The sequence below is a fragment of the Bombus impatiens genome, unplaced genomic scaffold, assembly GCF_000188095.3.
Source record: "Bombus impatiens unplaced genomic scaffold, BIMP_2.2 scf_0517, whole genome shotgun sequence".
NCBI classification, from domain to species: domain Eukaryota; kingdom Metazoa; phylum Arthropoda; class Insecta; order Hymenoptera; family Apidae; genus Bombus; species Bombus impatiens.
The window spans coordinates 703,010-729,022 of record NT_176936.1 but is presented as its reverse complement, the minus strand read 5'-3'; the positions used below and the strand labels follow the sequence as shown (position 1 = coordinate 729,022).

At 34.0% G+C, this 26,013-nt stretch overlaps 5 protein-coding genes across 10 annotated transcripts in view; 3 read left to right on the top strand and 2 right to left on the bottom strand.

Annotated features, from left to right (window-relative positions):
* Window positions 1-23,636, bottom strand: part of LOC100744099 (adenylosuccinate lyase) — a 24,363-nt gene extending 727 nt beyond the window's left edge. The window contains exons 1-5 of the mRNA XM_003491123.4: window positions 23,324-23,636; window positions 1,201-1,404; window positions 834-1,116; window positions 583-734; window positions 19-417 (exon numbers count right to left, since the gene is read on the bottom strand). Of these exons, the coding sequence (XP_003491171.1) occupies window positions 19-417; window positions 583-734; window positions 834-1,116; window positions 1,201-1,404; window positions 23,324-23,479 (1,194 nt within the window). The 5' untranslated portion in view covers window positions 23,480-23,636. The remainder of the gene's footprint in view (window positions 1-18; window positions 418-582; window positions 735-833; window positions 1,117-1,200; window positions 1,405-23,323) is intronic.
* LOC100744936 (protein snakeskin) lies at window positions 1,820-4,154 on the top strand. Of its 2 annotated transcripts, none has more exons than XM_003491130.4 (4): window positions 1,820-2,042; window positions 2,970-3,176; window positions 3,343-3,462; window positions 3,637-4,154. In XM_003491130.4, the coding sequence occupies exons 1-4, from the start codon at window positions 1,992-1,994 to the stop codon at window positions 3,745-3,747; spliced, it is 489 nt and encodes a 162-aa protein (XP_003491178.1). In that variant the 5' UTR covers window positions 1,820-1,991; the 3' UTR covers window positions 3,748-4,154. The 2 variants fall into 2 exon arrangements, with proteins under 2 accessions (XP_003491178.1, XP_024224830.1); XM_024369062.2 differs by lacking the exon at window positions 1,820-2,042 and adding an exon at window positions 2,082-2,872.
* Window positions 10,196-13,898, top strand: LOC100745056. Of its 3 annotated transcripts, XM_033321882.1 has the most exons (5): window positions 10,196-10,604; window positions 10,967-11,018; window positions 11,169-11,363; window positions 11,549-11,734; window positions 13,369-13,713. In XM_033321882.1, the coding sequence occupies exons 3-5, from the start codon at window positions 11,271-11,273 to the stop codon at window positions 13,594-13,596; spliced, it is 507 nt and encodes a 168-aa protein (XP_033177773.1). In that variant the 5' UTR covers window positions 10,196-10,604; window positions 10,967-11,018; window positions 11,169-11,270; the 3' UTR covers window positions 13,597-13,713. The 3 variants fall into 3 exon arrangements, with proteins under 3 accessions (XP_033177773.1, XP_033177772.1, XP_003491179.1); XM_033321881.1 differs by lacking the exon at window positions 10,967-11,018 and having other exon boundaries at window positions 11,131-11,363; XM_003491131.4 differs by lacking the exon at window positions 10,967-11,018 and having other exon boundaries at window positions 10,280-10,604; window positions 13,369-13,898.
* LOC112213182 lies at window positions 14,974-20,125 on the top strand. 3 transcript variants are annotated; one of them, XM_033321880.1, is made up of 11 exons: window positions 14,974-16,620; window positions 16,797-16,975; window positions 17,073-17,227; window positions 17,588-17,717; window positions 17,819-18,490; window positions 19,102-19,191; window positions 19,298-19,370; window positions 19,484-19,558; window positions 19,642-19,737; window positions 19,834-19,908; window positions 19,977-20,111. In XM_033321880.1, exons 1-11 carry the CDS (start codon window positions 16,429-16,431, stop codon window positions 20,052-20,054), a joined length of 1,815 nt encoding a protein of 604 aa, XP_033177771.1. In that variant the 5' UTR covers window positions 14,974-16,428; the 3' UTR covers window positions 20,055-20,111. The 3 variants fall into 3 exon arrangements, with proteins under 3 accessions (XP_033177771.1, XP_033177769.1, XP_033177770.1); XM_033321878.1 differs by lacking the exons at window positions 14,974-16,620; window positions 19,102-19,191 and having other exon boundaries at window positions 16,670-16,975; window positions 19,834-20,125; XM_033321879.1 differs by lacking the exons at window positions 14,974-16,620; window positions 19,102-19,191; window positions 19,484-19,558 and having other exon boundaries at window positions 16,670-16,975; window positions 19,834-20,125.
* On the bottom strand, window positions 20,316-26,013 carry LOC105681016. Its single transcript, XM_012388030.3, has 4 exons — window positions 25,667-26,013; window positions 24,729-25,222; window positions 24,391-24,597; window positions 20,316-22,770 (listed from the first exon to the last, which is right to left on the bottom strand). The coding sequence occupies exons 1-4, from the start codon at window positions 25,797-25,799 to the stop codon at window positions 21,547-21,549; spliced, it is 2,058 nt and encodes a 685-aa protein (XP_012243453.2). The 5' UTR covers window positions 25,800-26,013; the 3' UTR covers window positions 20,316-21,546.

Below are 26,013 nucleotides of genomic sequence, written 5' to 3'. Positions count from 1 at the left end.
CAATAACATAAATCTTACTTGTCTATCGCCTCCTGCTTTTACTATAGCCATTATTATATTTTCCGCAGTCATAAAAGGCAATTCTTGTGCGATATGGCTGGCGATAACTTTGGGGTAAACGATCATGCCTTCCGTAATATTTTGAAGAGTCATTAGAAGCACATCCGCTGACAAGAACGCCTCGGACAAAGTAATTCTTCGATTAGCAGAATCATCGAGCGTTCTTTCCATCCATTGATTGGCTGCTGTTTGTAGAGCATTATTGACCAAAGTCATCAAGTGTCTTGCTATACTACAACACCTCTCTGAACGCATTGGGTTTCTTTTGTATGGCATTGCACTTGATCCAATTTGAGTGCTCTCGAACGGTTCCTCGACTTCTTTCATGTTCGCCAGTAATCGAATATCACTACAGATCTGTGGAACAGAAACTAATAAAGCAAATCTTCAAAGGAAGTCTTGCATTATGTTTTTATTTTATTACTATTTTCCTATTTGCTTCATTCAATAATTTCATTTGGATTTTTACCAAATAAATAATGGACAGCTTATTTCTTTTTTTAGAGAAGGTAGTTTATTGACCTTGTGGACAGTAGAACCTAAAGAACTTAGAGCATTTAAGCATTCTACGTCGACTTTTCTGCTGTACGTTTGTCCTGTTACAAGATAGTGTCTATCGAAACCAGCCATTTTAGTTACCAGTTGATCTAACTGCTTAACTTTCTTATCATCACCTGTGGAAACGAACCAAAGACGAAAGTGGAATATTTTTAAATATATATTATATTATATAATAATTATAGTTTTTGCAATTATTTAAGATACACACTCACCATTAAATAATTGAAGGAACGAAGCTTGAGTGCCAGTTGTGCCTTTCACTCCGCGAAACTTCAAATCGTCTCTAGCTCGGCAAAGATTTCTCTCATCCATCAGAAGATCATGAAGCCACAGCGTAGCTCGTTTACCAACGGTCGTAAGTTGTGCTGGTTGAAGATGAGTGAATCCCAAAGTCGGCAAATCCCGATGTTCCATGGCGAACTTCGCGAGACGGGACAAAACGTTCGCCAATTTCGGCAGAAGAATGTTGAAACCTTGACGAATAATTATTAAATCCTTCGAAAATCAATACAACTACCATGAATAGGGTATTTCACATGAATGATGCGTATTCATTACAGGAAATGATATTAATATTACCGTGTTGTCACCGACGTAGCAACTAGTTGCACCTAAATGGATTATTGGAGCAGCTTTTGGACATTGCTTTCCAAAAATGTGAACGTGAGCCATTACATCGTGTCTGGTGGCTTTCTCTTCCTCAGCAACAGCTTTAAAATCTATATCGTTCACGTGAGCCTCCATTTCCGCGATTTGCTCCGGGGTGATAACTAAGCCCAGCATCTAAAATAAATATTGGACATTAGAAATATTTAATAATATTATTCGTAAAAGACTCAACGAAAGACTATATAAATCAGAACTGAAAATTTGTAAATTTCAAGCTTGATACGATGGCGAATGCTAATTAACGTCTAGTCACTAATTTCTTTTTAGAAAGTACATTCGCATAATGATTTACATATTTTACGATATATCTTTACACTGTTTCTTCAGATAAAATTGAATTTTTAAAACCAAGTTCTATTCAAGTCAATTTTGTAATTATGTGCAGTGGAGGACTTTTAAGATAATTAGGTCAATGGCATTTAAAAAAAATGGTCAGGGATAAGAATACAATAACGTTTCATGATAATTTTATTGAATTAATCGTATGAAAACAAGCATTAAGAAAATAAAGTAACAATAAACGTTACATTTCGAGGTATATTATCGTTCGTTTTCTACTGGTCTTATCCCTCTGTCGACGTACGCTGTATCATCTGATTAGATAAAGAGGGCTTGGTACCGCGTCGAAAACAACCAGCACGCTTTTATTTCAATTAGTTCACCTATCCCAAGCGTGAAGAGTTCATATAGAAAAAGTAATCATGGTGTCTTTAGAAACTATTGCGGGTATAGCGATAAAAGTGCTTAAACTGGTGAGGAGAACTCTTTTATCGTTCTCTTTATTATCTAATTATATTTTATTATATGCATATTTATATGAAGGTGAAGCGTGCCGAGTCAATAATTCGGAAACATAAAACGGGTAGTGAAACTGTGATTCTAAAAATGAAGTTGTGTGACGAATAATTAAGATGATATATCGATCAAAATTTTGTGATTTTTTATTCATTCTTTCGCGCGTGCACAAAATTGAAATTCTCCATTTGGTTTACAATTTATTAAAGTTACGACAAAATATGGACAGTATAATACACTTTCGATATAACTTTTAGGACAAAATTACGTGGATTGGATGAAACGTTCTCGTTTCGTGCAGCAATAGAAATATTTTTCACCTAAAGGTGCCTTGCAACAATAGTACTATTGCAAAATCACGATTAATGGATGTCGCATTGTCATTGTAGAGTTGATTCTTATTTATGAAAAAATTGCGGCAATTTCACAGACGTTTAAGTCATATCAATTGCGTGTCGAATCTGATTAATAATGCCTGGTCCATCAGTTAATGTTAGGTTCCTACGTTGATAAATCATTGTAACTAGACTCATTCAAGAAACATTTGTACATAATTGTATGATTCATTTCAGTTATCGATGTACGATAAGGATATTTGTAAAGCGATACCATATTACGGTATCGTGGCATCAGAGTACTATTCTTTTACTAGAGTTAATTCCTTATGACCAGCTAATAAAAAGAGACTAAAATATCGAAGAACTAAGAAATTCCGTTATTTTTATACACGAGAACATTACAATTTTCAAATATGTATCACGTTCTATTAAACAGATCTTCACGAATTGTAATTTATTGTTGCAAGTCAAATCGATCTTAGATATAGAACTATTTTATTTGTTAAGGTATATATGTCTTGTTTAGGCTGTTGATTGTCCTTTCAGGTTATTAATCTTATAATCCTGATCCTGTATCGAACAGGATACCAAGGGGAATTCCTGGGTGTTGGAGGAACATGGAACTTGAACGAAGACAAAAATCCGGACGCAGAAATCGTTGCGTCTGGAGTTTTAGTGGGATTTTTCATATACACCAGCGTTGTTCTAATTACTTATTGCTTTGGCAATTCGTCTCACAAAAAGACACTTGTTGTAAGATCATTTTCGCTCCGATTACAACTTTATACTTGGGTTATTTATTTTAGAACAAAAATCTATTAGACGCGGGATCTATAAACAATTCAGATTAAGATCTATAAATAATAATTATCGGAAGATATGAAATTGTTTGACATTAATGAAAAATATTGACTTTTAGGAAATTATAATGAACTTCGTTGGAACCTTCATGTTCATCGCTGTAGGTGGCACAGCACTCCATTATTGGCACGGATATCAATCAGAAAATAAATTCGATACGATTGTCCAGGAACGACAGGTAATCTTTAATAATCTAATTACTAACTATTAATTAAACAACGATAAAATCTATAAAACATCTCTGTCTTCATCGATTCTTTATTGTAATTTTACACAATAGATATTATTTATTTTATCTAAGTGTTTCAATGTACCTTGTCATTGTATTGACACAGAATAAAAATTTTTTTAGGTCGGCCTAGCTGTTGGATCGTTGTGCGTTATCGAGGGTGCAGCGTATCTCGTCGATCTAATATTAAGCGTTCTACATTTTGCAAAAAGCCACGATGAATATTTAGAATAAAGTCACGTTTCACGTAACATATAGAATAGTAATCTCGCCACATTTTTTTCCAAACGATGTCATAACAGAAAGATAAACAAATCCTCCGACGTTTGAAATAAAAGTTCAGTATATGTCTGTCATCTGCATAATGCCAAAATAATTTATCTAAGAAAGGAAGAGGATTAAAGTTAAAGTAAATCGTTGTTAAATTAAAAATTAGATTACATTTTTTATAATTACAATTATAATTACAACTTTGTACTTGAATTATCGACAAGATGTACTACTGCATATACAATCTATATGATATCTGTCTATATTATAGATAGTAAAATGTAGAAAACAGTCTTTAATTTTTATATAATGTTGCTACAATCTTGTCAGTAATTTCGTTTCATCATTTATACGACAATTTAATATATCTATTTTAACGAATTTTCCAAATCAGTTGTTTCAAATCTTTTCTCGTAAATATACGTATATTCTTTACAAATTTAAGAAAAGAATTCTATCCAACGAAAGAGATTAAAAGAACAACTTTCGAATGTTCTACAATATACGTCCACGGTTTGATAATATGAATAAAGTAACTTATCCGGAGAAAAATTATTCGCAGACAATTCAGTACATATCTCGATATTAAGATCGATTACTTTCATCGAATTTTAAAGCGTCCAATGATTAGTTTACTCTATGATTTAATAAACATGCCTCTTACTCAAGTACCTAGACTTTTCAAAGACTTCAGTTTTCTTTTGAAAGTACACGAAATGGTAATACTACTTTTTATCGAAGAAATTGCGAATACAAATCGAAATCGAAACTACATTTTCTTGGCCGTTTAGATCATAGCTGGTGTTTGCATCCACGAGCTGTTAAACCGCAAGGAATTCACGACACCAAGATGGTTATGGGTCATTTACTGCATCGACGCGTCCACGTACTTTATCATCTATTTTTCCATCGCAATGACTCACGTTTTTGAAAAACCTCGCAGATTACCAGTTAGTTGCACATGAGCTTTCTTAACAACGTAAACTTTCCTAATAACGTAATTGAATTACGGAAATTTGAGGAAGTAAAATATTTAGAATTCTAAGTAATAAGCTCAAGATGTAATTAGACACAGAATCCGATATTAGACGTGAATTTATTTCTCAACGAATATATAACGCCTCGCGTGATCTTTTCTCGTTTATCTTTTCCTATATTTATTTATAGGAATTCACCTTTTTTTCGCTCGGAGCGATATTCCATTTCATAGGTGGCACAGCAGCTCTGGTGAGGTCAAATCACGAAAATTACACGAGGACCGACATTCCACAAAACGAATTAAAAATTGGCTTGCTGTTAATGGGTATATATTCTTTTCGCAATTTTCCTTACCACTATCGGTGGGAAAATCTGTAGAATTTCGTACTTTTCAGGTAATTTCATCATACTATTTTGCGAAACCGCTTATATAGGCTATACAGAATATAAAAAAATGAAACAATCTCCTGGAAATGGTTCTTCTAGGAATGTTGAAACGTAGAACGACAGTTAACGAATAAATATTTTCTATCAACACATAAATTATGTTTCATTCAAAATGAATAAATTTAAACTTAAAATATGTTCGTCAGTCACATGCTTCGATTTGCATCGCGCGATTCGGTCGAAAAAGAAAGGTCGATTGTTCGAGCGCTGAAACTTCCGGCACGTTCGATGAGAACATATTTTGAAACAAAATATCGTCGTAAATTTATTATCGATCGGAAGGTTCTGTAAATATCATGATTTCGATAGAAGAATAATTCTCGAGAAAAATGGGCAACGTACCGGTGCATATTAACAACTTCACAATAAACGCATTGGTTCTCGAAAAGAAGTTGCTGATTTGGAGAACATTGGCCATGGTACGATTTTAAATACAAATTTTACAATGTTTGGTTAAAATGAAAATACAATGAAAATTCGAAGGCTCGTTTCTATCGGTAAAAGCCTTTTACTTTTATAGTCTGCCTGCATAATAGGTACCGTAGTGTACTTGCGACCATTGGAGCCATATCTCGAGGTTCCAATTTTCGGGGTTTTAGTACCTACCTTTATAACAGGCTACATGTTCGTGCATTCGTCAGATATCATACTTCTGGTGATGGACAAAGACTATATATATCTCGTGAGTAAGTGAAAGGCGAAGTATAACCCATTAACTGATCGAAGACGAGAGTAAAAGTTTGTATAAAAATGTACAACTGTTTAGGAAACGTGGCTCACTGTAATTGGCGCAATCGGAAGTCTAATTTGTGGCATTTACCAGTTTTACAAGTGGGTCGATTGGATGATCAATCCTTCCCCGAATCCTGACGGAGACTACGAGTACGTTTGAGTTCACTTTCTATGGAAATTCGTAAGATTAAAAGCATGAACCCACTTGATTCGAATGAGAGATGTTTGAATTTCTCTCTAAGTTTCGAAACTGAAGGGTTTGGGACTGTCAAATAAAATTCGAATTATTTCAGTATCCCCGAATTAGTGCTGGCTTTAGCTCTCATTTTCCATTTTATCTGTTTATGTGCCGTGATCGTTCACCGTGTTCTTGAAATATATCCAATTCGTGTGAATCGCAGAGAGCCATAACGTCTTAAAAGAACCCAAATTGCAAGTAATATAAAATTTGTCTTCGCGTTGCGTGCAAATAACGTATAAGATAGTAAAATAGTCTTCCAAGAAACAATGAAGAACTTCTCCTACAGCGAATATCAAGAATATTTAAAAACAATGAATGGGTGGCGGGAATAATGAGTCACAAATGAAGACATCGCGGGCTTGTGTATAATGTCACGAATATGTAGCATGCCGAGTGAAGTCGAAGAAGGGTTGCAACAGCGAACATGATATGCATCAATTAGTCTACTTGACCCGGTAATCATCGTGAATGACCGGTACAATCGTACACCCACGGTCCGGATACATAATCGCGTTAATTAGCAATGCTTCTGGTAATTTAACTTCTCAAAGCGAAACCCGAGTGATGTTAGAAAATGCGAAACTAAATTGAAATTAAAAAGAAGAAAAAAATTAGAGAAAACCATAACGAAGGATTGAAATAAAATATAGAAAGAATAGACAAAAACACGAAAAAATCAATGTAACAAATTTTTTCTCAATAAAATTAATATCTAAAAATTCTTCCGTCAAATTCTTCAGGAACAAAGGCAGTGAAGCGTGAAATTTTAAATTCTAATCGTCTAACATATAGACAGGATGAAGTAGTATTAACGTTTCGGTAATGTGATTTGCCAAAGCGGAAATCGTAGCGCATAGTTGAAGATCGATAGGAAGATCGCATAATGATTGATGAAGACCAGGCCGCACCTACTGACCTAGTGAACACGTGATCTTCTATCGAGCACGTTTGTGAATGCACACCCTGATATATAATGATGTTCACACCTGCATGAATGATTGTATTTAGATACGTTACGTACATGCGCGTAGTATAGTTTTTCTGTAATAGGAGTAACTACGCATTAAGACTATTACGCAATTAGAAAATAATCTACCGTTGGTATAAGTTGGGTCGTACACGATGCTTTAATACTCTTTTTTCTTCGTTATTACATTACGGTCAATTAAAATCAAATTTTCTACGCTTTCTCCGCTTAACATTGCGAAAGTTAGTTTGCTTCGTTTCTTAAATTAATCGATATTAGATTTAATCGATATTAATTGTACAGGCTTGAGCTTAGTGTGTTTGTTTGACTGGAACTTATTTCAGGTAGTTTTCTTCTTGTTTAAGTATATTCCTACCACTGGGTTGGAAATTATAGGTCGATATCGAATATAAGAAGACAGTTGACGATAACGTTCCATATTTAGTGTACACATAGATTTAGCGATTCCTTTCTGTTTGTTTTAATACTCATATTGTACATTTATCGTGTCATGGTCGAAAAAGTTATAACTTACCATAGGTACGTAATGCTTTTTATCGGTCATCGTGTTACGAAGAAAAATCTTAATTCTCTCTGAAACTTTGAATTATTACAAGCTACTTTACTTTGCTTGTTAAGAATATATTACTGCATGGACGCAGGAAGTAATATGATATTCTGTCTTTTTACTTCGTCTCTCCCAACATGAATCTACTTTTCTCAGTTTTATTTCTATAGATATTAAATATTCAATAACAACCTATAATCATACTTAGATATAGTTTTAAAAATTTATTGTAAAAGAAACTGCCGGGGAGAAAAAGCAATTCAAATAAATAAGAAATACAGTATTACATCGCTTTAACAAGAGCACAGACGTTTGTTAAATATATTTAAGAAAATGTGTTGCGTAGGAAATGCGATACACCGCATGAAATCAAGGAAAAAGGAGCAGTATAGAAATTATTTCACAACATCACTCAAGAGTAATACGATTCAAGAGGCCGGTGTACGAACCGATTTCAGATCGGTTCAGGAAGGAAATATTCGCCGTGGCCCTTTTATTCTGGCGCTCTCGACCCGATCCTGCTTTCGTTTATACGTGTTTAAACGTGACGTGGAAATGGCCAAAGCTCGATGGTTTTTGTGCACGTGTACACATCCGCAATACGTTCACGCAAATTATACATCGTGAGTCACGTGAAGTCCAGCATGCACCGATGCATACCTTTCGATGTATCAACAACACGTGTTCGTGAATTAAATGCCGCAGTTACTTCGCCCTTCGTCACAGGCTCCGATTACCGGAGTCTTTTTCCAAATCATAACTTGGGCGCCTAGCAGTCGAGGCATTATTTAACTACGTGGCAACATGATCGACAAGAGAAGTTTACAGATACAGTGGAACGTCGATTATCCTCGAATAATACGGAAAGGTCTATTAGCGTTCGTAAATCATATAATAAAATCATAGAAAGCATTTTGATAATGTTATGCTACGTGTATTTAGGTTTATTTCATTGCTTTCAAAGAAAGGTTTGTAGAAAACACTGTAGATGTCAGAAAACCAATTTTTCAGGGGGAAGAGAAAGAGTATTACGTTGTAATAAGTCCATATTCATGAAAAAAGAAAAGTGTATCTGTAGAGAACCATGTATGTGGCAACTTTTATTTGTAAACAAAAGCCGAGAAACAATTAGCTGACGTTTATTGCTATATTTTATCTTGCTGTTTTTCTCTAGAGGCAACGTTAGAAGTAACAGTGATACCATCTTCTAGCGTTACTAATAACTATTTAGAATAGGAAATTGCACTTAAATTCTATACTACAGTATTCTGATTAGTATGATAAAACATTTTCCAATGAGACAACAACGTTTCTCAATGTGGACACTTGCAGTATTTTCTACAACCATTCTTCGTTTATTTAATCGTAAATTTGTTGAGTGTTTGATTAACTGCTTTCACGATATTTGACTATTCGCACGTTCATACTCTTTCTGTTAAAATTTCGAAAAAATGAAGTTACGGCAAAGTTCAAACTACTTTGGATAATACAGAACTTCGGTTAAGCGGGACTCAGATAAGCGAGACTCCACTATATGTACAATCATGGAGAAAGGAGTTGTTGGTTTTTATTCAGAAATAATTTTATTCCGACCTTGTAAGGGTTTAGATTGATTTTTCACGATTTGTGAATCTTCAAACATAATAATTAGTAATGAGGTGCGATTACTAAATTTTACTATGTAATTTTATGGGACATTGGGAATTCAATAAAATAATTTAAGTTTGCAATTGCAAAGATCTGAAATTCTATTTCTAAAGAAATAAAGAAGAAGAGAAGTCCTAAGTTTCTATCGATGTTTTCAAATTCGTATCTTACTATAATACTGATATTTACAACGATTACAATACGCCGACACAACACCTGTTTTCCCAGTATTGACCACATAATGACACTGACTGCGACGATCATTCGAGGAACGCATCTAATTGTTAGCAGTCCGTATGTCGCAGACATTCTCTAATTTCTCAAACATACCGTGAAATAAGATAAATATATCAACTAAATCATCATCATAAGACGAATTTCGTTCAAATCGTTCTTCGTCTCGAGCAATTTAACCGAGAAGAAGAAGCCTCGCCCACAAACCCAATTATTCTGCCCTCTACGATAAAATATCCCACCCAAAGCTACTTAACAAAAGCAATGACTAACAACTGCTCAGCATTAAAAGTAACGGTATCATTCTTTCCATAAAGAATTTCCACGGCCAAGAAATAGTAGAACAAACAAGAAATCCACGGTAATTGTTACGTAATTCTAGTTTCTTCGCGGTACCTTCTTCGCCGGAAGTAGAAGTAATAAAAGGAGAGAAAGAAAGAAGTTCTTCGTGACAATCAATTTGATGCATCCATTATGACGGAAATGCGTCAATTAAACGAATTAGAAAGTACACGAGGATCGTTTTCGTGAAATTACACGGCAATGACACGTACAGGAGCAAACGAATGCGACACGGTCATACGGTGAACCTGGTTAACAGAGTCGGCAGACCGCCTGCGCAACTTGCACGTACGACGCGTAGCCTCGCAGTGTGTCACGCTTGACGTTCCAGTTTAAGTTTGTCCGCCACACAGCGTGCAACTGCATGTTTCTCCGACAATACTACACTATATCGCACGATTAGCGTGGCTGGACTTCTAACAACACGCGTCCACTGCATCGATCGTAACCAATCTCCAGGATCTTCCCGGTTGGGTTAGCCTTGGAATTGTGATTCACTCGAGCGATTTAACTGTGAAGGATTTTGTGATTAAAATTACAAAATATTTGCGTAGAGAAGAAAGTGCGACTGAAGATAGTGCGCGGTGCGGTGGATTCTTCGACTGGAAGAAATTTTGTGGATATTAGTTCACGTGGGTGGAAGTGTCCACGACACGTTGAAAAAGGTATGTATCTATTGTTTGGATATTTATACGGTGCTTTTCAGGAATTTTTAAAACTTGCTTTTTCATTAAACTCTTCGGTTAATTTTCTCAACGATACTTCACAAATAAGTCGTAGTGAAATAAACATTTCTGTAGATTCTTATAGAGTACTCTATCATTGAGTCATGTGTCTGTCTATGGTTTTGTAATACGTATGAGTCAAGAATGTTAAGAACGCTAATTCTGTGTAAGGATATCAATTCAGGTATAATGAGAGAGATAAACTATTTGCGACGTTCCGCGCGATTTCAAGACGCAATAATATAGTAAACGATTTAAGCTGAAATATCCAACGTCGTCAAGTATCTTGGGAAATCTTTCAGAAATTTTCGAAGTGGAGTAATAATGGAGAATAAACAGAGTATGAATTGAAGTGTACGTGAAAGCAGAAATCATGAAATCTTTATTCAACATGCAAGCTACCTCATGTGTCTGAAACCGCTTTTCGCGTCCATTGGTCTCTAATTCATGTACACGTTCTTCTCAGTAATTCAGATGCTTATCGTGCTATTTGCTATTGCCAAGGTTTGATGTGCTTGAGGGGTGGAAAGAATTGATCGTGAACGAAGGATAAACCCAAAATCTTCCAAACTGGGTGACGGCAGAGGAAAACCCCGTAGAGTCAGAATGGCAGATGATAATCAGCAGGAGAGCCAGCATGTTCATAAGGAGCTGAAAGTGGCGAAGCTTATGCCTCTTGCGATGAAGCTCTTGGAAATTGTAAGTACTTATTTAATCATGACAAAATAACGAATAATTCAGTGAACAAATTTTAGTAATTAATTAGTGCTCTTCAGAAATATTGAAAATGCTTCGAATGAATGAATATTTGTACTTTACGGTTAATAACAATCCAGTTACAAATATTTCTCGATGCGTTGGCATTTGAAATTTGCATTTGGCAGGTTTTAGCTGTGTTCGCTATCGGATTAGTCGTCGATCCGTTAAATTCGTTCCAGAAGATCATGATTAGAATGCATTTCAAGCTTGACGATGCCGCGATAATTTACATCACTATCGCTGGCTACCTGATGATCAACACGCTTTTCATCATTTGTCAACTGTTGGGAGATCGAATACCGAAAAGAACCGTAAGTTCTATTCACTTAAAATCGTCAGTATAGTTTAGAAAACGTAACAATAAGCGTGCGTTTCAAAGATAGAAATTCATAAAATAATTCGTACGATGGAATAATCTTTGATTTAATGTAAAGAATAAAATATGTAGACATTCCTGTCGTAAATTATTTAAAAACCGATCGCTTCAATTAATTTAACGCGAGATTCTGCGAACCAGAAAACAGATTACGTGACAGGTCTAGCGATAATAAATGGGCGAAGCGTCGCAATCAAGGGATCGCGTGACGATCACCAAAGGACGAATAGTATCACGTCAGTTTCATTTCCCATGTTTAGTATTTTCGACATAAATCTGTCAACAAGGTCGGAGTTTCCGTCGTTTTATTGGTCTCCAGTTAGAACCCTACCCATTTGCTAAATCATCATGCAGAAACTGCATATTTAATAACTAACAAACGTCCTTCGTGTCTCCAGAAAACTCTTCGTCCTCGTTTGTAAAATTATTCGCACGTTTTAGTGTAAATCGACAGTCATAAATCGACAGACATTCATAATTACGACTGTAATTTATGAATGAGAAATCTATTTTAACAAATTGTATGTTGAGACAATTTTTTAAACAGTACAATAGCTTATTTTTAGAAGTATCGCGTTCATGATTATTATTTGTGAATACATTAAAAACTTTCTCCCATCAAAAAGGACGAGATTATTAAGTATTCAACGTAAGATAACCAAGATTCGCTTATTTTTCATAGCTCATAAATGACAATGAGACAGCAAATGGCCTCTAATATCTGTATCGATCTATCTTCGATATTATCTGTAAATTGTAATTTTCTGGGGCACTGGAAATCCATCCAAGAGACCCAAAGCTAATTTAATTTTAATACTTAGGTTATTACAATCTACGACTGTTTCTTACGTAATAGTCTGTCAAGTATTAAAAATATATCACGATACCAAGCTTCGACTATTTCCGAGCTGACTAAACTGTTCGAAACCATGCACGTGTTCCGTTCTAGTTTGATTAAAATTCATAACTTATCAACGTCCAAGTCCCCGTACTGTTTATCGATCACCTACTTTACAACGTCTATGTTCACGAAACGATCGGAACTTACAGTATCTAGGACTGGTCGCTTCGAGAAATACGATAATTAGTGTCGTTCGTGTCTCACAACTGTGATAACACGTAGAATAATTGCGAGGTTCGGCGCAAAAGTGAACGACTGCGTGACCTCCTTTGAACGATACAAGGAATTTTAGAAATAGCATAATTCGTTCCAAGTTTCGAACGTGTGCTCGGCGTAATCCACAGAAAATTCTATTTCTAGGAAATTTATTCGTAAACTGAAAATTTTTCTCTAAATATCCTATTACATGACAGGACGCGTTTCTTACATGGCAAGACCAATGAAACATTTAAGAAATAACTGAAATTAATGTTTCAGAAATCTACGAGTTTGTTATGCTAACTTTTTTCTTCAAATTACTCTTTGAATATTTAAAAAGACACTATGTTTGAAGTTACGAACTGCGCACGTTCTCTATGTTTATGATTATTATCCTTGAAAAATGGAAGTAAAAGTAGATCGTCGATCTCGATACATTTTTGAGTAACATCGATCTGCTCTGATTGCAGTTGATATTGTTCTCTTCAGTCGGTGGGCTCCTGCACATCGTCGCTGGAAGCATAATTGTCTATAATTGGACAAAGATTCTCGGCCCTTACTACAGCAACAACGAATTGTATCCCAGCAAACAGTACATGGATATGTTCATATCAGGCGCAGTGTTCACATTTGTCAATGCTGCGGTTTTCTTCTTGGAAGTATTCTTCATCATTTACTCGTCAAAAAGCATCGAGTAAGAAGGAAAGATACGGCGTAACGGTCTTTAGATTGGGAGAACGAGTATGAAACATTCGTGAGAATTATACTTACAAATGCCTGCTTGATGTAACTAGGAGAATAGATTGTCAGTAAGTCAGTAAAAATATGAATATTTAATGTTATGTAAATTTTGAAAAAAATGTCGTTTCTATGGAGAAAAAAGAGATAGCTGATGTTAAATATGTCACGTATTTTATAAAATAGTTTATCACAAGAGGTGATGAAAGAAAAGAAACAGAAGAATCGAAAAGAGATGGTTTCCCACCGAATGTGTTCTACATCATATACTGAAAAATGAAAAATGTAAAAATAATGTACACTGATATAAGGCCCAAAAATAATTCACGAGCCAAATATTCAAAGATTAGTTGTAAGTTCTGATTCCGTCCAATCGTCTTAACGACGATCTAGTTAGGTGTTACTTGATTATACGCGTAGGTTAGAAGAGTAGATATTTATAGGAAATGTACAAATCAAATGATGCAGTGAATTGTATACTGTAGAAAATAGTTTTAACTGATAGATCAGAATAATATTTTGGATTAATAGTTTCATAAAGTTCTTAGCTTTAGTCTTTCCTTTTAGCAACGTAGCAAATTTAGCAATTAACAAAGATTAAGCTCCAAAGATTTTCTACATATATGGTATATTTTATGATATATACGGTATATTTTTCATATTTTTAAGAAATCATAAAGATCCATTAAACTATATATATATATATACATACACATATATTGAATATTATTTATAATCGAAAGTTTGGATAACTAGAGTAGTGTTCTTATACGTACGCATAGTATAATATATGTATAATAATATAATCTGTAATCTCTGTTTCTTACTTGTTGATATCATACATTTTATATATGCTACAAATCTCAGAATTGCCATGAATATTTTTAGATAATTAGTGACAAAAATTATACTTTTTATATTAATAATTGTAACTATGATAAGACCAAAAATTATAATTCGTCTTTATATACATTTATCAATTTATAAATCTATTATATAGATTTGACAAAAATTGATGTGTCTTTATCAAAATACATTCCGTCCAATTTTAATACTAATCGACATCTTGTAATACAAGATGTTCACGAATTAATATTTCATATCGATAATCCTTTGTTATATAATTTTATAAGCCAAATGTAAAACTTATTATAAAAGAGAACGAAAGTATATTAAAAGATGTATTATAATGTACGCCATATAATACATGTACAAAATAAGCGTTGGAAGAATAACGTGTTTTATTCTTCAATTTTCAGTTCCAAGTCCCATATCCATTGCTTTAATAATAGCGGATTGTAATTCATTACACGACACGTTTTAATCAACATTACTAACAACAATCTCTCTGTTGCCTAATTGACACGACGAGATGACCACACTCTCCTGAATATCGTCGTAGAAGAAAATTTGCAAATCTATCGATACGCGACGTTTCGATATAACATAACATATATCATAACAATAAACAAAATGTAAAAAGCGATGATAGAGGTTCGCCCGATGACAGGAAGCTGATATAAAACTTCCTAAAGTCAATTGATCATGGAGCATGAAGGTTTAAATTATCTTCCAACCATTCTCCTTCTACGAGTTTTATTTCTCCTTGCAACACGAAATCTTTTTTCCAGACTCAAATAATTTGTATAAAAGTGTATATTCCTCAGAGAGCAAGTCAAATTCTAAATTGGAAACGAAGAAATTAAACAGAATCAGCGCGTGCGTTCGATTAGTAATAAGACCTCTCAGAATATTCCAATTCGTGAGTATTAATTACAAACATGATATTGCGATACACTACTCTAGTTGATATTACACTCGAGGATATTCCATCGAAATTAATTGAATGAAAGTGGTAATTAAACGAGACTTTTTGATTAATTAGCTAGTGGTACTACTGATCTTTGTACTTATCATTTACACGATATCACTGGGTGATTCTACTTTACCATCTATAACGTGTATTTTACTGATCGTGCTTGCTGGAGTGTACGTTTTCGTCTTGTCGATCGATCTAATTAGTCAGTTCATCGGAGGAGAATTGAACACGATGCCGGTAATCACTTGTATGAAGAAAGTTTCCACGAAAAATTAACATTAATTTTTACATCGTATCTATCACAATAAAGATATAAATGAATGTCAAAGAGAAGCATAAAACATTTTTATTGCAGATGTTTCTTTTTTCCTTATTGGGCACGATATTCTTCGCAATCGCTGGAATCCTTCTATTATTAAGTTACTCTTCACCATGGTACATAATAACAATGGCGTGTCTTTCTCTTTTCGCGTTTATCCTCTTCGTAATCGAAGTCTCATTGATACTCGCGTAAGTCCCAAGTCGAATAAAATTTTCCAATTCCGATTTTTCTATCAGTGAACTATGTGTTCCGTGTCAGATTTTGGAAACGTACCTGCAATCTCTGTCGGCAGTGCTGTTACGCGAAGCCGACTGAAGTATTGTTTCAGAAGGAAACCTGCGGCCCCTTGTCCGCCGAAGTGAGTTGAAACATTGAACATAAAACTTTATAGAAGGATAAAAAAGTAGAAAGATAGAAACTTTGCTTCTGCTGATTTCAGAGTTCAAGCAAGAACGATGCATTCCTAGATAAAATCTATTTAAATAAGATCTAATAAATAGTCATCTAAGACGAATTTTACAAATTATCTACCGGTTGATAGGTCAATTTCATAATAGTATTATAATATTAATAGTAAGTAATCTATGTTCCTGGAGTGTAACGTTTCTTTTAAGGTATCTCTCTACAATCTAGACGGTCAAACATGACCTGATGACCAGCGTCAGCAGCATCAAAGTACCTTTCGGTGAGGAAGACGTAGTCGCTGATCACAGTCACAGAAAGGTTTCATTTGGACGTCGACGGCAATACGTCGATTGTCCAACAAGTGCACGGAGCTTGTGCTACGTAGAAGTTGCTGATGTTCAAACGGATCATCAGCAAACATTGAGCAGACAGTGCCAAGTAATGATACAAATGCGCGCTATAGAGCGCAGTAATTAAACTATAAAGATATTTTCTCGATGTAGATTTAAATACAATAACATTTTCTTTAAACATATTTATCCCTTAATCTTGTTCGCAATTAGTTATTGTTACGTCAAACTCGATTACTTTGCTAATTACGAAGATTTAATCAGACTCAGCGAGAAGTAAAAGAGATGCCTGTGCAAACTGTGAGCAGATGCGAGCTATGCAATCGCGCTATACAATTTTTCGCAAGCTCTTCAGCTGTGATGCAGCCTACGATTCAACAAGCTCCTTGCGTACCTTGTCCTGCATTTCTACAGCTTCTTAGAGGATCAACGTGTTGTACAAGGTTGGTATCATTATGCTGCATTTATAAATGATTGGCACAATTGACGTTACTTCGATGAACGAATGAAATATATTTTAATAATTTTTATCGTGATTAGTTGTAGGTGTGTCACAGGTATAATTCAAGTATCGCAGCAAAGTCAACAGCAGCAAACGCAGCGGGTAGAGCAATCGAAGCAAGATAAGGAAACAGTAAAGGAACAAACGGACAGAGTGCAATCGGTGGAGAAGAAATCCTACGATATGTTGACGAGTGAGAAAGCTCGCCTAAATCAGGTTGCGAGTACAGGAGTTAATTTGACAGCAAACGCGTGATTTTTCTTAGTTCTAACAGTATAATCATCTTCCAATATTATAAAACGTTTTAAATTATGGTAAATATACAGATAAAACGTAGAAAAGTGATTATTTCTTCGGTAAACGAGAACAAACGAGAACAACGCAACGTTCTAGTGTGCCACAGAAAATGTTTCGGCTATATATTGGATGTAGAAAAAATTTCACGTATTTCCTTTTAGTTTTATACTCCTTTCTTATCTTCCTTACATCGGCGTATCTATAGTGCTGCTATTTAATTTCTTAAATTAATCACTAGACATTACCTTTTTCGAAGGCACCCAACACGAAGCGCAAGATCCGAATTTAAGAGGAGTCTCGGAAACGAAAATCACAAAATTCACTCTCGGTTCTTACTGCGTGACGCCGAAAACTCACATATCGTGCCAAACTGCCTCGAAAGCGACGTAAGCATATTTTATGTACATAGTTTTGCCATGAGAGAAACACAAACTTCTTTTATCTTGAATTATTATTTCATCGACTTAGTATATGTATGTGTTAACAGGAAGAAAGGTGAATCAGAAGAAGTGAAGAAGGTAAAGGTAAATGCAGTGAAAAAGGAGAAGGAGGTGAAGAAAAATAAAAATGAGAAAGATGAGAAGAAGAAAGTGAAACCAACGAGTATGGCGAACAAGTCGAAATCTCCACAGAAGACAAAGTTAAATAAAGATGTGGAACCTTCTACGGACAAACCAGAGAAATCTTTCAAAGAAACAGATTCCATATCTAAAAACCCAACTGTATCCCCCACGTTAGAAACGTCAGATTCTGTTTTGGAAGCTACAGACAGCCAATTAGAAAATATCCATAAGTTGAATCCTGTAGAATCGAAGGTGTTAATTCCCCCACCATGCCAGGTAGCAGAAATGATAAATTGTACACAAGAAATCGAGAATCAATCGAGAACGAAACCAGAGAATCCATCGATATTTGAAGGTAATAAAGAAGACGATAAACAACGGAAAATTGATGCTGATCAGAAAGATGAAAAGAAGAGTACTCTTACTGAAGATTCGATCAGCATGGACGAAGCGTTAAACTATACACTATGTCTGAATTTGAAAGAAAATGTAAAAAAGCCTAAAGTTTCTAATGATCGATTGAAGAATGATAAATCAACTGTAGAACAGGTATTGGAAACTGATTCGGAATCTCAATCTCAAGCGGAAACACAGACGTAAGAAATACTTCCATTTGGATTAAATAATAATATTGTTAGGTACTTTGTTTCCTTTTTTCGTTTAGATAATAGGTTTCTACTTGGAAAGAATGTGATAAGGAATGAAATTCTCTGAAATGCGAATAACAAGTAGAAGAGAAAAGGATGGTTTTGAATTTTATTCTGCATTTTAGATACGAATAAGTTATTTTTATTTTTTTATCTTTGCATTAAGGAATTATTCTATCGTAGACCTTTCAAAAATTTAATTTCATCTTGTGTTTCAAACAAATGAATAAATATACGAGTCAAGAGTGGACGTAGTAGCTCTTCTGCAGATTCTGTTTAACAAAAATACCAAAAAGACGCATCTTACAATAGCATATAAATAAGCTTTACAAAATACTACCTTAATCCCAATTTTACCAGCACAGTGCAGGGAAATGCTATCAATCTGACTTTAAAGTGAAACGCGTTGTAAAATGCAACTGTGACCTGCATATTTCCTATCTTGTTTAACCGTAATACACAGCTGATAATACACCGGAAATTGTTTGCATTTATTGCTTTAAACCTACTTCTGCCGCATAGTTCCATAAATAATCTTTCTTCATACCTTTATTCCCTAGTACTCATACAGAAATGACCAATTCAGCTACCAGAACGAAAAGAATGTATGGGTTCCGAAAAAACAACAAAGTTGAACCTACTAAACTGTCGTAAGAAAATAATATATCATTTTAAATTCGCTTCTAAAGTAGATACACGATTTTTCTCTAAAAACCATGAATATACTTTTATTCGCATTTCAAACAATATTTTCAGATACACTGAGGTCGATATCCAAACTCCTGATTATAGTGGGAGTTCTAATCCCAGGAAGATAGAGACAGCAGAGGTAATCGTACGACAAATTAATTAAGAAAAATTCTAGAATAATTTTATTTACTAAAAATACAAATCATATGTTAGTTTTTAATAAATAACGCAACTTTATAAAATATTTTGTAGGGACTTATTGAAGAGAAACAGACCAATCCTGAACGAAAAGTTATAAATATTTGTCCAGTTTGCAACAGGACACAGGTTAATTCTTGAGACTTTAACATTAAATATATATGTATTTAATGACATGTTTTATTTTATTATTTGAGTTAACGTTTTCCCAGGTACCTGTATCGCCTAGTTCCTTACATTATACTGCTCATAGAGATAAGCAAGGACGATTCTACTGTGAATATTGCGCGACTCCAAATACGATAAAGGTAAAAATCAGAGGAATATTTTACATATTATGCATAGATAGCATAATATCAATAATATATACAATATATATAAAAATATTGTTTTCAATATCCTAGGGATTATGTAAAGGCGAGCAAAAACGTTTAAAATGCACTGGATGTGGCGAGTATTTACATACGAAGAGCAGTCAGGTAAGAAGTTCAGTTTTGTTGCATGGAACTTATTTAGTAATTTACGTTACGCTTATTTTCATTTTCAGAGCACTCGAAATAAATCCGACAATTGTCCACGATGTGCTTCAATACCAAGCCCTGCACAATCAAGTGTGCCAGCATAATTTTTTCAAAAAAAAAAAAAAAAAAAAAGATAAAAACAGATAAAATGTGTTCTTAGATGATTAAGGAAAAATATTCATGTACATAAATGAAGATTGTATGTCGAACGAATTAGTAGGAAACAGCAAACAACGTAGACATAAATAAGTTCACTCATTGAAATTTGTCTATATATTGTAAATAATCATTTTATGATTCCTAGACTAGCAGGGCGTGAACATTCTTAAACTTGTCAACAACTAAAAAGTTATTAGCTTATATATAATATTCCAAAACATTATTTATTTCATTAAAAAAGTGTGAGATTGTTGATTACAAGAAAAAAGGTTTTTTTAACAATGTTATACGGTCAGCGACGATTGTAAAATATTATAATGTATCATAAAACAACATCGTATCTATCTTAACATCATTTCTAGTGTTTAGAATAAATTGTAATTTTCGCTTAGAAATTATGCTTTTCTTTGAACATTCATTGTACAATTGCATCGCAACGACATAAAGCACTTAGTTATATAAACGGAATACAATAAGCAATTATACAGAGATCGTTTAATCTCATATGAAGATCAAGATACAAAGAATCGAAGATAGAAAGAGTTTAACAATTTATTGAGCTTTGAAAAAAAGGAGCATCACTACAAGTACGATTAGAAAATAAAATTATATAAAGGTTGATTTAGATTCAGAGAATTACAATAATAAGAAATAACGATTGCCATTAGTATAGATTATTCTTTGGTATAAAACGCGTTTTACTTCACATTATTAGTATAATAGTAAATCTTGAAGTGATAATTAATCATTAGGAATTTCGGCTTATATAAAATACGAAATTTTCCATACTCCATGTTCTATATTTAAGATATAAGTTTAAAAATGAATAAGTATATATACTTAACAAACAAAACTGTGTCACACGATTCAGGACATAGATTATAAAAAAAGGCGAATCACCAAACTTTCTTTCAAATACTGATTAGCAAAACCTTTCAATTCGGCCATAACACACGTATTATAATGTCATATAACAATCTCGAATGTTAAAAATTTTGATCACAAATTTGTCCTCTTACAAATCTCTATTTACGAAGATTAGACGATTCTGTTTACGAAGACACAAATGAATCTATGAAACTCAAGATACTTTTATGAAATATTAGCATGAATTCAACTTATCTGTGTTTTCTTAACTTTATATTACAACATAACGGCACCCAACGAAGCAAAGACTACAAAATAATACTTCACAATTATATAACTTCCTGATATGATACTCGATAATCCTTACAGTTAATCTCTTGGCAAGATAAATCCTCAAAGTCTTCGAAAATGCTCTACAAACTGTGGTTTATCTTTTGCAAACATCGCGCCTTTCGGATATATAGCAGGATTCACAGCGTTTATTGGATTTTTATGTACGAATCTCCCATTAAACTTTGATATAGGATTCAAAAAAGATTCGTAATTATACTGCTGCGAATTGTTGATCATCTAATGATTGTTCGAATACTTGCAATCGTTTACAATTTTATTAGATACCCCTGAAATGTTTACAGATTCACGACGGTACACTTCCATAGGCAGAAGTTCAGGAGAGAACCAATTAAAATTTTGATTGATCATCATAGGTTTCACATCATTCAATGGAAATTGTTGCGAAAAATGTTCACGATTTGGTTCCTGACGAAATGCAGTTAACTCTTGGACATTTTGTAAATCGGATAACACATTTTGACTTGGAAATTGATCGTAGGTTGTTCCATTAATTTGTTCTGCGGTATTAATCGCAAAATTTTGATAGCAATTACTGTACTGCTGACCATTTGCAAGTTGACGATTAGATTCGTTCAAGGAGCGAGAATGCAAACGATTATTCGATACGTGGCGAACATTAGTTTCTACAGGAATGTGTTCGCTTTTATAAATACTTCTATGTTCTTGTCTGACACATTTTTTACTATCACTTTTGTTTGAAATGTTTAAGGCTTTAGAGAAATCTTTCACGAAACTATCCGTCGAATTCCAGTTATTAACAGACTGGAAATCGTTCGAAGATAGCGTTGGTAAATTAAAACTACCGTTACCGTGAAACTGACAATGACAAGAACACTCTAATCTATAATTGTTAATTAGATCAGAAGGAATATTCTTTAGATTTTTGGAAAAATCTTGAATACTACCTAAAGCATCGTTTGAACATCTTTGCAACTCGTTCCATTTAGGATTCTTCAAACGTTTTCCTTTGTTTAAATACGTTAAATATGTACTAATCGCAGGAAGAACTGCTTTCGAGTGATCCGGTTGAGCGCAATTCTGCTTGGAATGTTCGTGCGGTAAAGAATGATCTAAACTGTTTCTCAGATTTCCATTGATGTCACACGCTCCATTTGATGCGTACTTTTTCCTTGCAAGTTCCACCAACGAACAACAATTGTAACAAACCAAACTTTTTGATCGACATTTTTCTAGTTTGCATTGACTTATTGGATTATCGTGACTTTTCAACGAATTGGACGACGCAGCTTTTATGGGTCTGCCTTTGTGAACCGACGTATCGATTGATTTTTGCATTCGTTGATTGTTTATTATGTTAGATCGTTTATTGACGGCCTTCTGTTTCGCACGAACCGCGATCTTTTTAGTTTTAACTGGTTCGATAAACGTTTCTGTTATTACTATATTGCCTTCTTCGTCACATGTTCCACTTTCTTCATACTATAGTTTGTTAATAATTCAAAGACTTATTTTAAACGAGAAATCTAGAATTTCCGATAATTGAAATTTAACAAAGAGACGTCCTGTGTTTGCAAAATCACAATTTGATCAAGTTAGCATATTTGTGAAACACACGATGAACTATCGATAACCTTTGAAAAGATATATTTTCGAAACTGTTCCAATTGTAAACATGGTGTTAGCAATAGAACGCAAGAACATAGCAGAGAATAGAAAAATAATGAGTTATCTAAATTGATACCAGAAAATAGCTAAACAATACTGTGATATAAATATTATTATGAATAATATTTCTGATTACACGAAAATCATTTACGAATAGTTAACTCTAATGCCTAATGGCTACATGTTCGTATATTATTTTATTAGGAGAATATAAATTCGTTATCTTGTTTTTGTCTTAACAAGCAAAGCAAATGAGGTACCTATACATGCAGCTGCCGGTAAAATCGAAAAAAACTGATTATTTTCACATGAGGCTACAATACACAGAATAAACTGGTTATGATAATTTTGTTCGACAGTTACGAACCATCTCTGCCTTGGCCAAATAAATCCATAGTTTCCGCCATGTGCTGAACTTATATTGATCGCTGAAGTTATAGCGCATTTCCTTCGAAGCGTATCTTATTGCCAAGGGACTGCGATAGTCACAATATTCACTATTTTCGATCGTTGACGCACTCATTTTCACCGCCTTTTTTATTCGTCCAGTTAGTAATGTGAATCTCAGAAAATACTTCGTATAACACTTCGTATAATACTTCGAGAAAGAACGCGATCAGCTGATTTACTGGGCACATTTATCGTTGTGCGCTGTGCATTTTCTTTACTGAACGCCAACGCTCACAGTGCCTCTTGTGAAGGAAACATGAACTAGTTGATTTAAATGACCTTACTATAATTTGAAGTAATGTTTATTCATTTTGAATGTAATTTTAGTTTGAAAAAAGGAATTGTTCAAGATTTTTAGTACGGAAGAAGAATTTGTGTATACTGAAGTCTATAATTTGCACAAGAGTATATAAAAATAATCGGATCTTGAGTAAACATTTGGATAAATAATTAACAGTACTATTAAATTAAATTCTTCTTTCTTGAATAAATGTAAATAAAATTGAAAAATCTATAGCTAACTATAAAAGAATTTATAAAAGATTGAATCATGCTTGGTTACCATGGTTGTTATTCAATAAGCAGGGAATGATTGTCATTTTTTTCTTAAAAGCGGAAACTGAATTACAACACGATATAAATTGCAATAAAAGCTCGAATATTGCAAGGTTTTTTATTCTACTAAATCACAGTACCATTTGCAGAGACAACTTAACAAGGGAAAGTACCCACGTTCCATTTTCTCATGGGACTATAATTGACCGATGTCATTGTTCTTTTTGCGCGAAAGGAAAATCGTATTGTTACTGATGACGATTTGCAAACACTGATCTCTCTTTGCCAAATTCTTATCGTTCTTTTAATTGTCTTATGCCAATAATCATTACTTAAACGTGATGATAGCTTTCAAAATTAATTAATATCTACATAGCTTTTTTAGCTTAATTACAGAAAGCTCGTAAATTTAATAATTGTTATACGTACTACGTTAAAAGGTGTCATGTTCGCATTAGCCCATTCTATGTTGACCTCGCAATTTTTAAAAAGCATGGCCGATTCAGGCACCAATCTTCTTCTCGCCATGGCGGCACCTCGATGGGTTTTATACGAAACCAGAACATAACAAACGAAGCCGTTGAAATTTCTATAAACGGCCACTTTATCGATTTCATCGGTCATCTCGTAGATTTTCTAAAAAAAAAAAAAAAAACAAAAACAAAAATAAAAAACAAAAACAGGAAGATAAAAGGATCCACCTCCGATAGAATAAAAAAGTCGATAGAAAGCAAAACATAATAAACCAGAGGACATTAACAACGAACCTTGATAATTGTTTTAGAATCGAGATTTCGAGGCAGCTGATTAATATAAAGCCGACAATTATTTGTGCTTGCAACAACACCGATTCTTTTCCCAGGATAAATTTCATGCTGATCTAATTCTTTAACAGCACGAGCTGCCTCTTCTTCAGTGGTGTACATAATAAAACAGTAACCCCTATTTATGCCAGAAAATTCCATCATCAAGCGTAACTCATAAATCGTTCCTACAGTACTAAATATAGGAACAATTTCCGGTTCGTAATAATCTCGGGGGATACTGCCGACAAAAATCTCGCATTTTGGACCAGGAGGAGGTCCTGTCCAGCCAGGAGGTGGACCGAGCTTCCTCTGACCATTAACTTGAGTTAATGTCAACTGGGAATCGGCTACGAATTTTAATAATTTTAAATTGCTTTCCATTTGTTCCTCCCTCAAGTCTTGTACTTTGCTGTCGGTTCGTGACTGTATGGCCGGCCGTCGATTGTGTAAATATGCTGAATTTGATTAAAAACGATTGTTATAATACTTTTTTAACAATGAGAATACTCTGATATGAAATACGTGTGAGTTTGGTATGAAAAAAATATACTTACGTAACATTGAAAAACGTACTTTCTCAAAAAAAATATTAATGGAAAAAAAGTAATTATACAATTGATTTGATATTTCTGGCCTCAGACATTATATTTCCAGAACAAATGACAATTGCCAGGAGATGATAGGACTTCCAACGATAATTTTATCTTTACAATAAATAGAAGAATAAAATAAAACACGACTATAATGAAATAGAATTCATCGCACTGGTTAATCTTTGGATATAAACGACTGAATTGAAATGAAATTATCAGACAACCACAGCTGGTTATGTTATTACGGCGAACCAAAATATTCGAAAATCCTGTCGTTTTCTATAAATATCCATCAACATCACTTACCCAATTGTTGTTTTATACCGTCTTCTATGTTGATTTTATTGAAGGACTCATTTGATTGTTGAATCGTTGACACAGACACCATTGTTCCCTCTTTATTGATTTGAACGTCGTCGTTCCTATTATTAATTGACATTTGTTTTCCTTTGTTATTATTACTACTAATCACATTGTCGTTAAACCGTCATTTTGGCAAAAATTAATTCTATCTTTAATCATGACAAACACGAAGGGACAAAATTCGATCTGTTGGATATCTTTCTGAAACAGAAAATAGGTACCGACCAAAGTCGAGGGATCGATGATCAATAAACATACCACCACGGTTTAAAGAAGACTGATGCACGAGC

Excerpts from the sequence above, each read along its gene's own strand:
- LOC100744936 (XM_003491130.4), top strand. The coding sequence starts at position 1,992 with ATGGTGTCTTTAGAAACTATTGCGGGTATAGCGATAAAAGTGCTTAAA. Across the intron at positions 2,043-2,969 it reads CGATAAAAGTGCTTAAACTG|GTTATTAATCTTATAATCCT; the intron begins GTGAGGAGAACT and ends TTGTCCTTTCAG. Across the intron at positions 3,463-3,636 it reads CGATTGTCCAGGAACGACAG|GTCGGCCTAGCTGTTGGATC; the intron begins GTAATCTTTAAT and ends AAATTTTTTTAG.
- LOC100745056 (XM_003491131.4), top strand. The coding sequence starts at position 11,271 with ATGGCAGATGATAATCAGCAGGAGAGCCAGCATGTTCATAAGGAGCTG. Across the intron at positions 11,364-11,548 it reads CGATGAAGCTCTTGGAAATT|GTTTTAGCTGTGTTCGCTAT; the intron begins GTAAGTACTTAT and ends TGCATTTGGCAG. Across the intron at positions 11,735-13,368 it reads ATCGAATACCGAAAAGAACC|TTGATATTGTTCTCTTCAGT; the intron begins GTAAGTTCTATT and ends CTCTGATTGCAG.
- LOC112213182 (XM_033321880.1), top strand. The coding sequence starts at position 16,429 with ATGACCAGCGTCAGCAGCATCAAAGTACCTTTCGGTGAGGAAGACGTA. Across the intron at positions 19,559-19,641 it reads CAGTTTGCAACAGGACACAG|GTACCTGTATCGCCTAGTTC; the intron begins GTTAATTCTTGA and ends ACGTTTTCCCAG. Across the intron at positions 19,738-19,833 it reads CGACTCCAAATACGATAAAG|GGATTATGTAAAGGCGAGCA; the intron begins GTAAAAATCAGA and ends TCAATATCCTAG.
- LOC105681016 (XM_012388030.3), bottom strand. The coding sequence starts at position 25,799 with ATGTCAATTAATAATAGGAACGACGACGTTCAAATCAATAAAGAGGGA. Across the intron at positions 25,223-25,666 it reads CGGTATAAAACAACAATTGG|CATATTTACACAATCGACGG; the intron begins GTAAGTGATGTT and ends AATCAAATTCAG. Across the intron at positions 22,771-24,390 it reads ACATGACACCTTTTAACGTA|TATGAAGAAAGTGGAACATG; the intron begins GTACGTATAACA and ends AACAAACTATAG.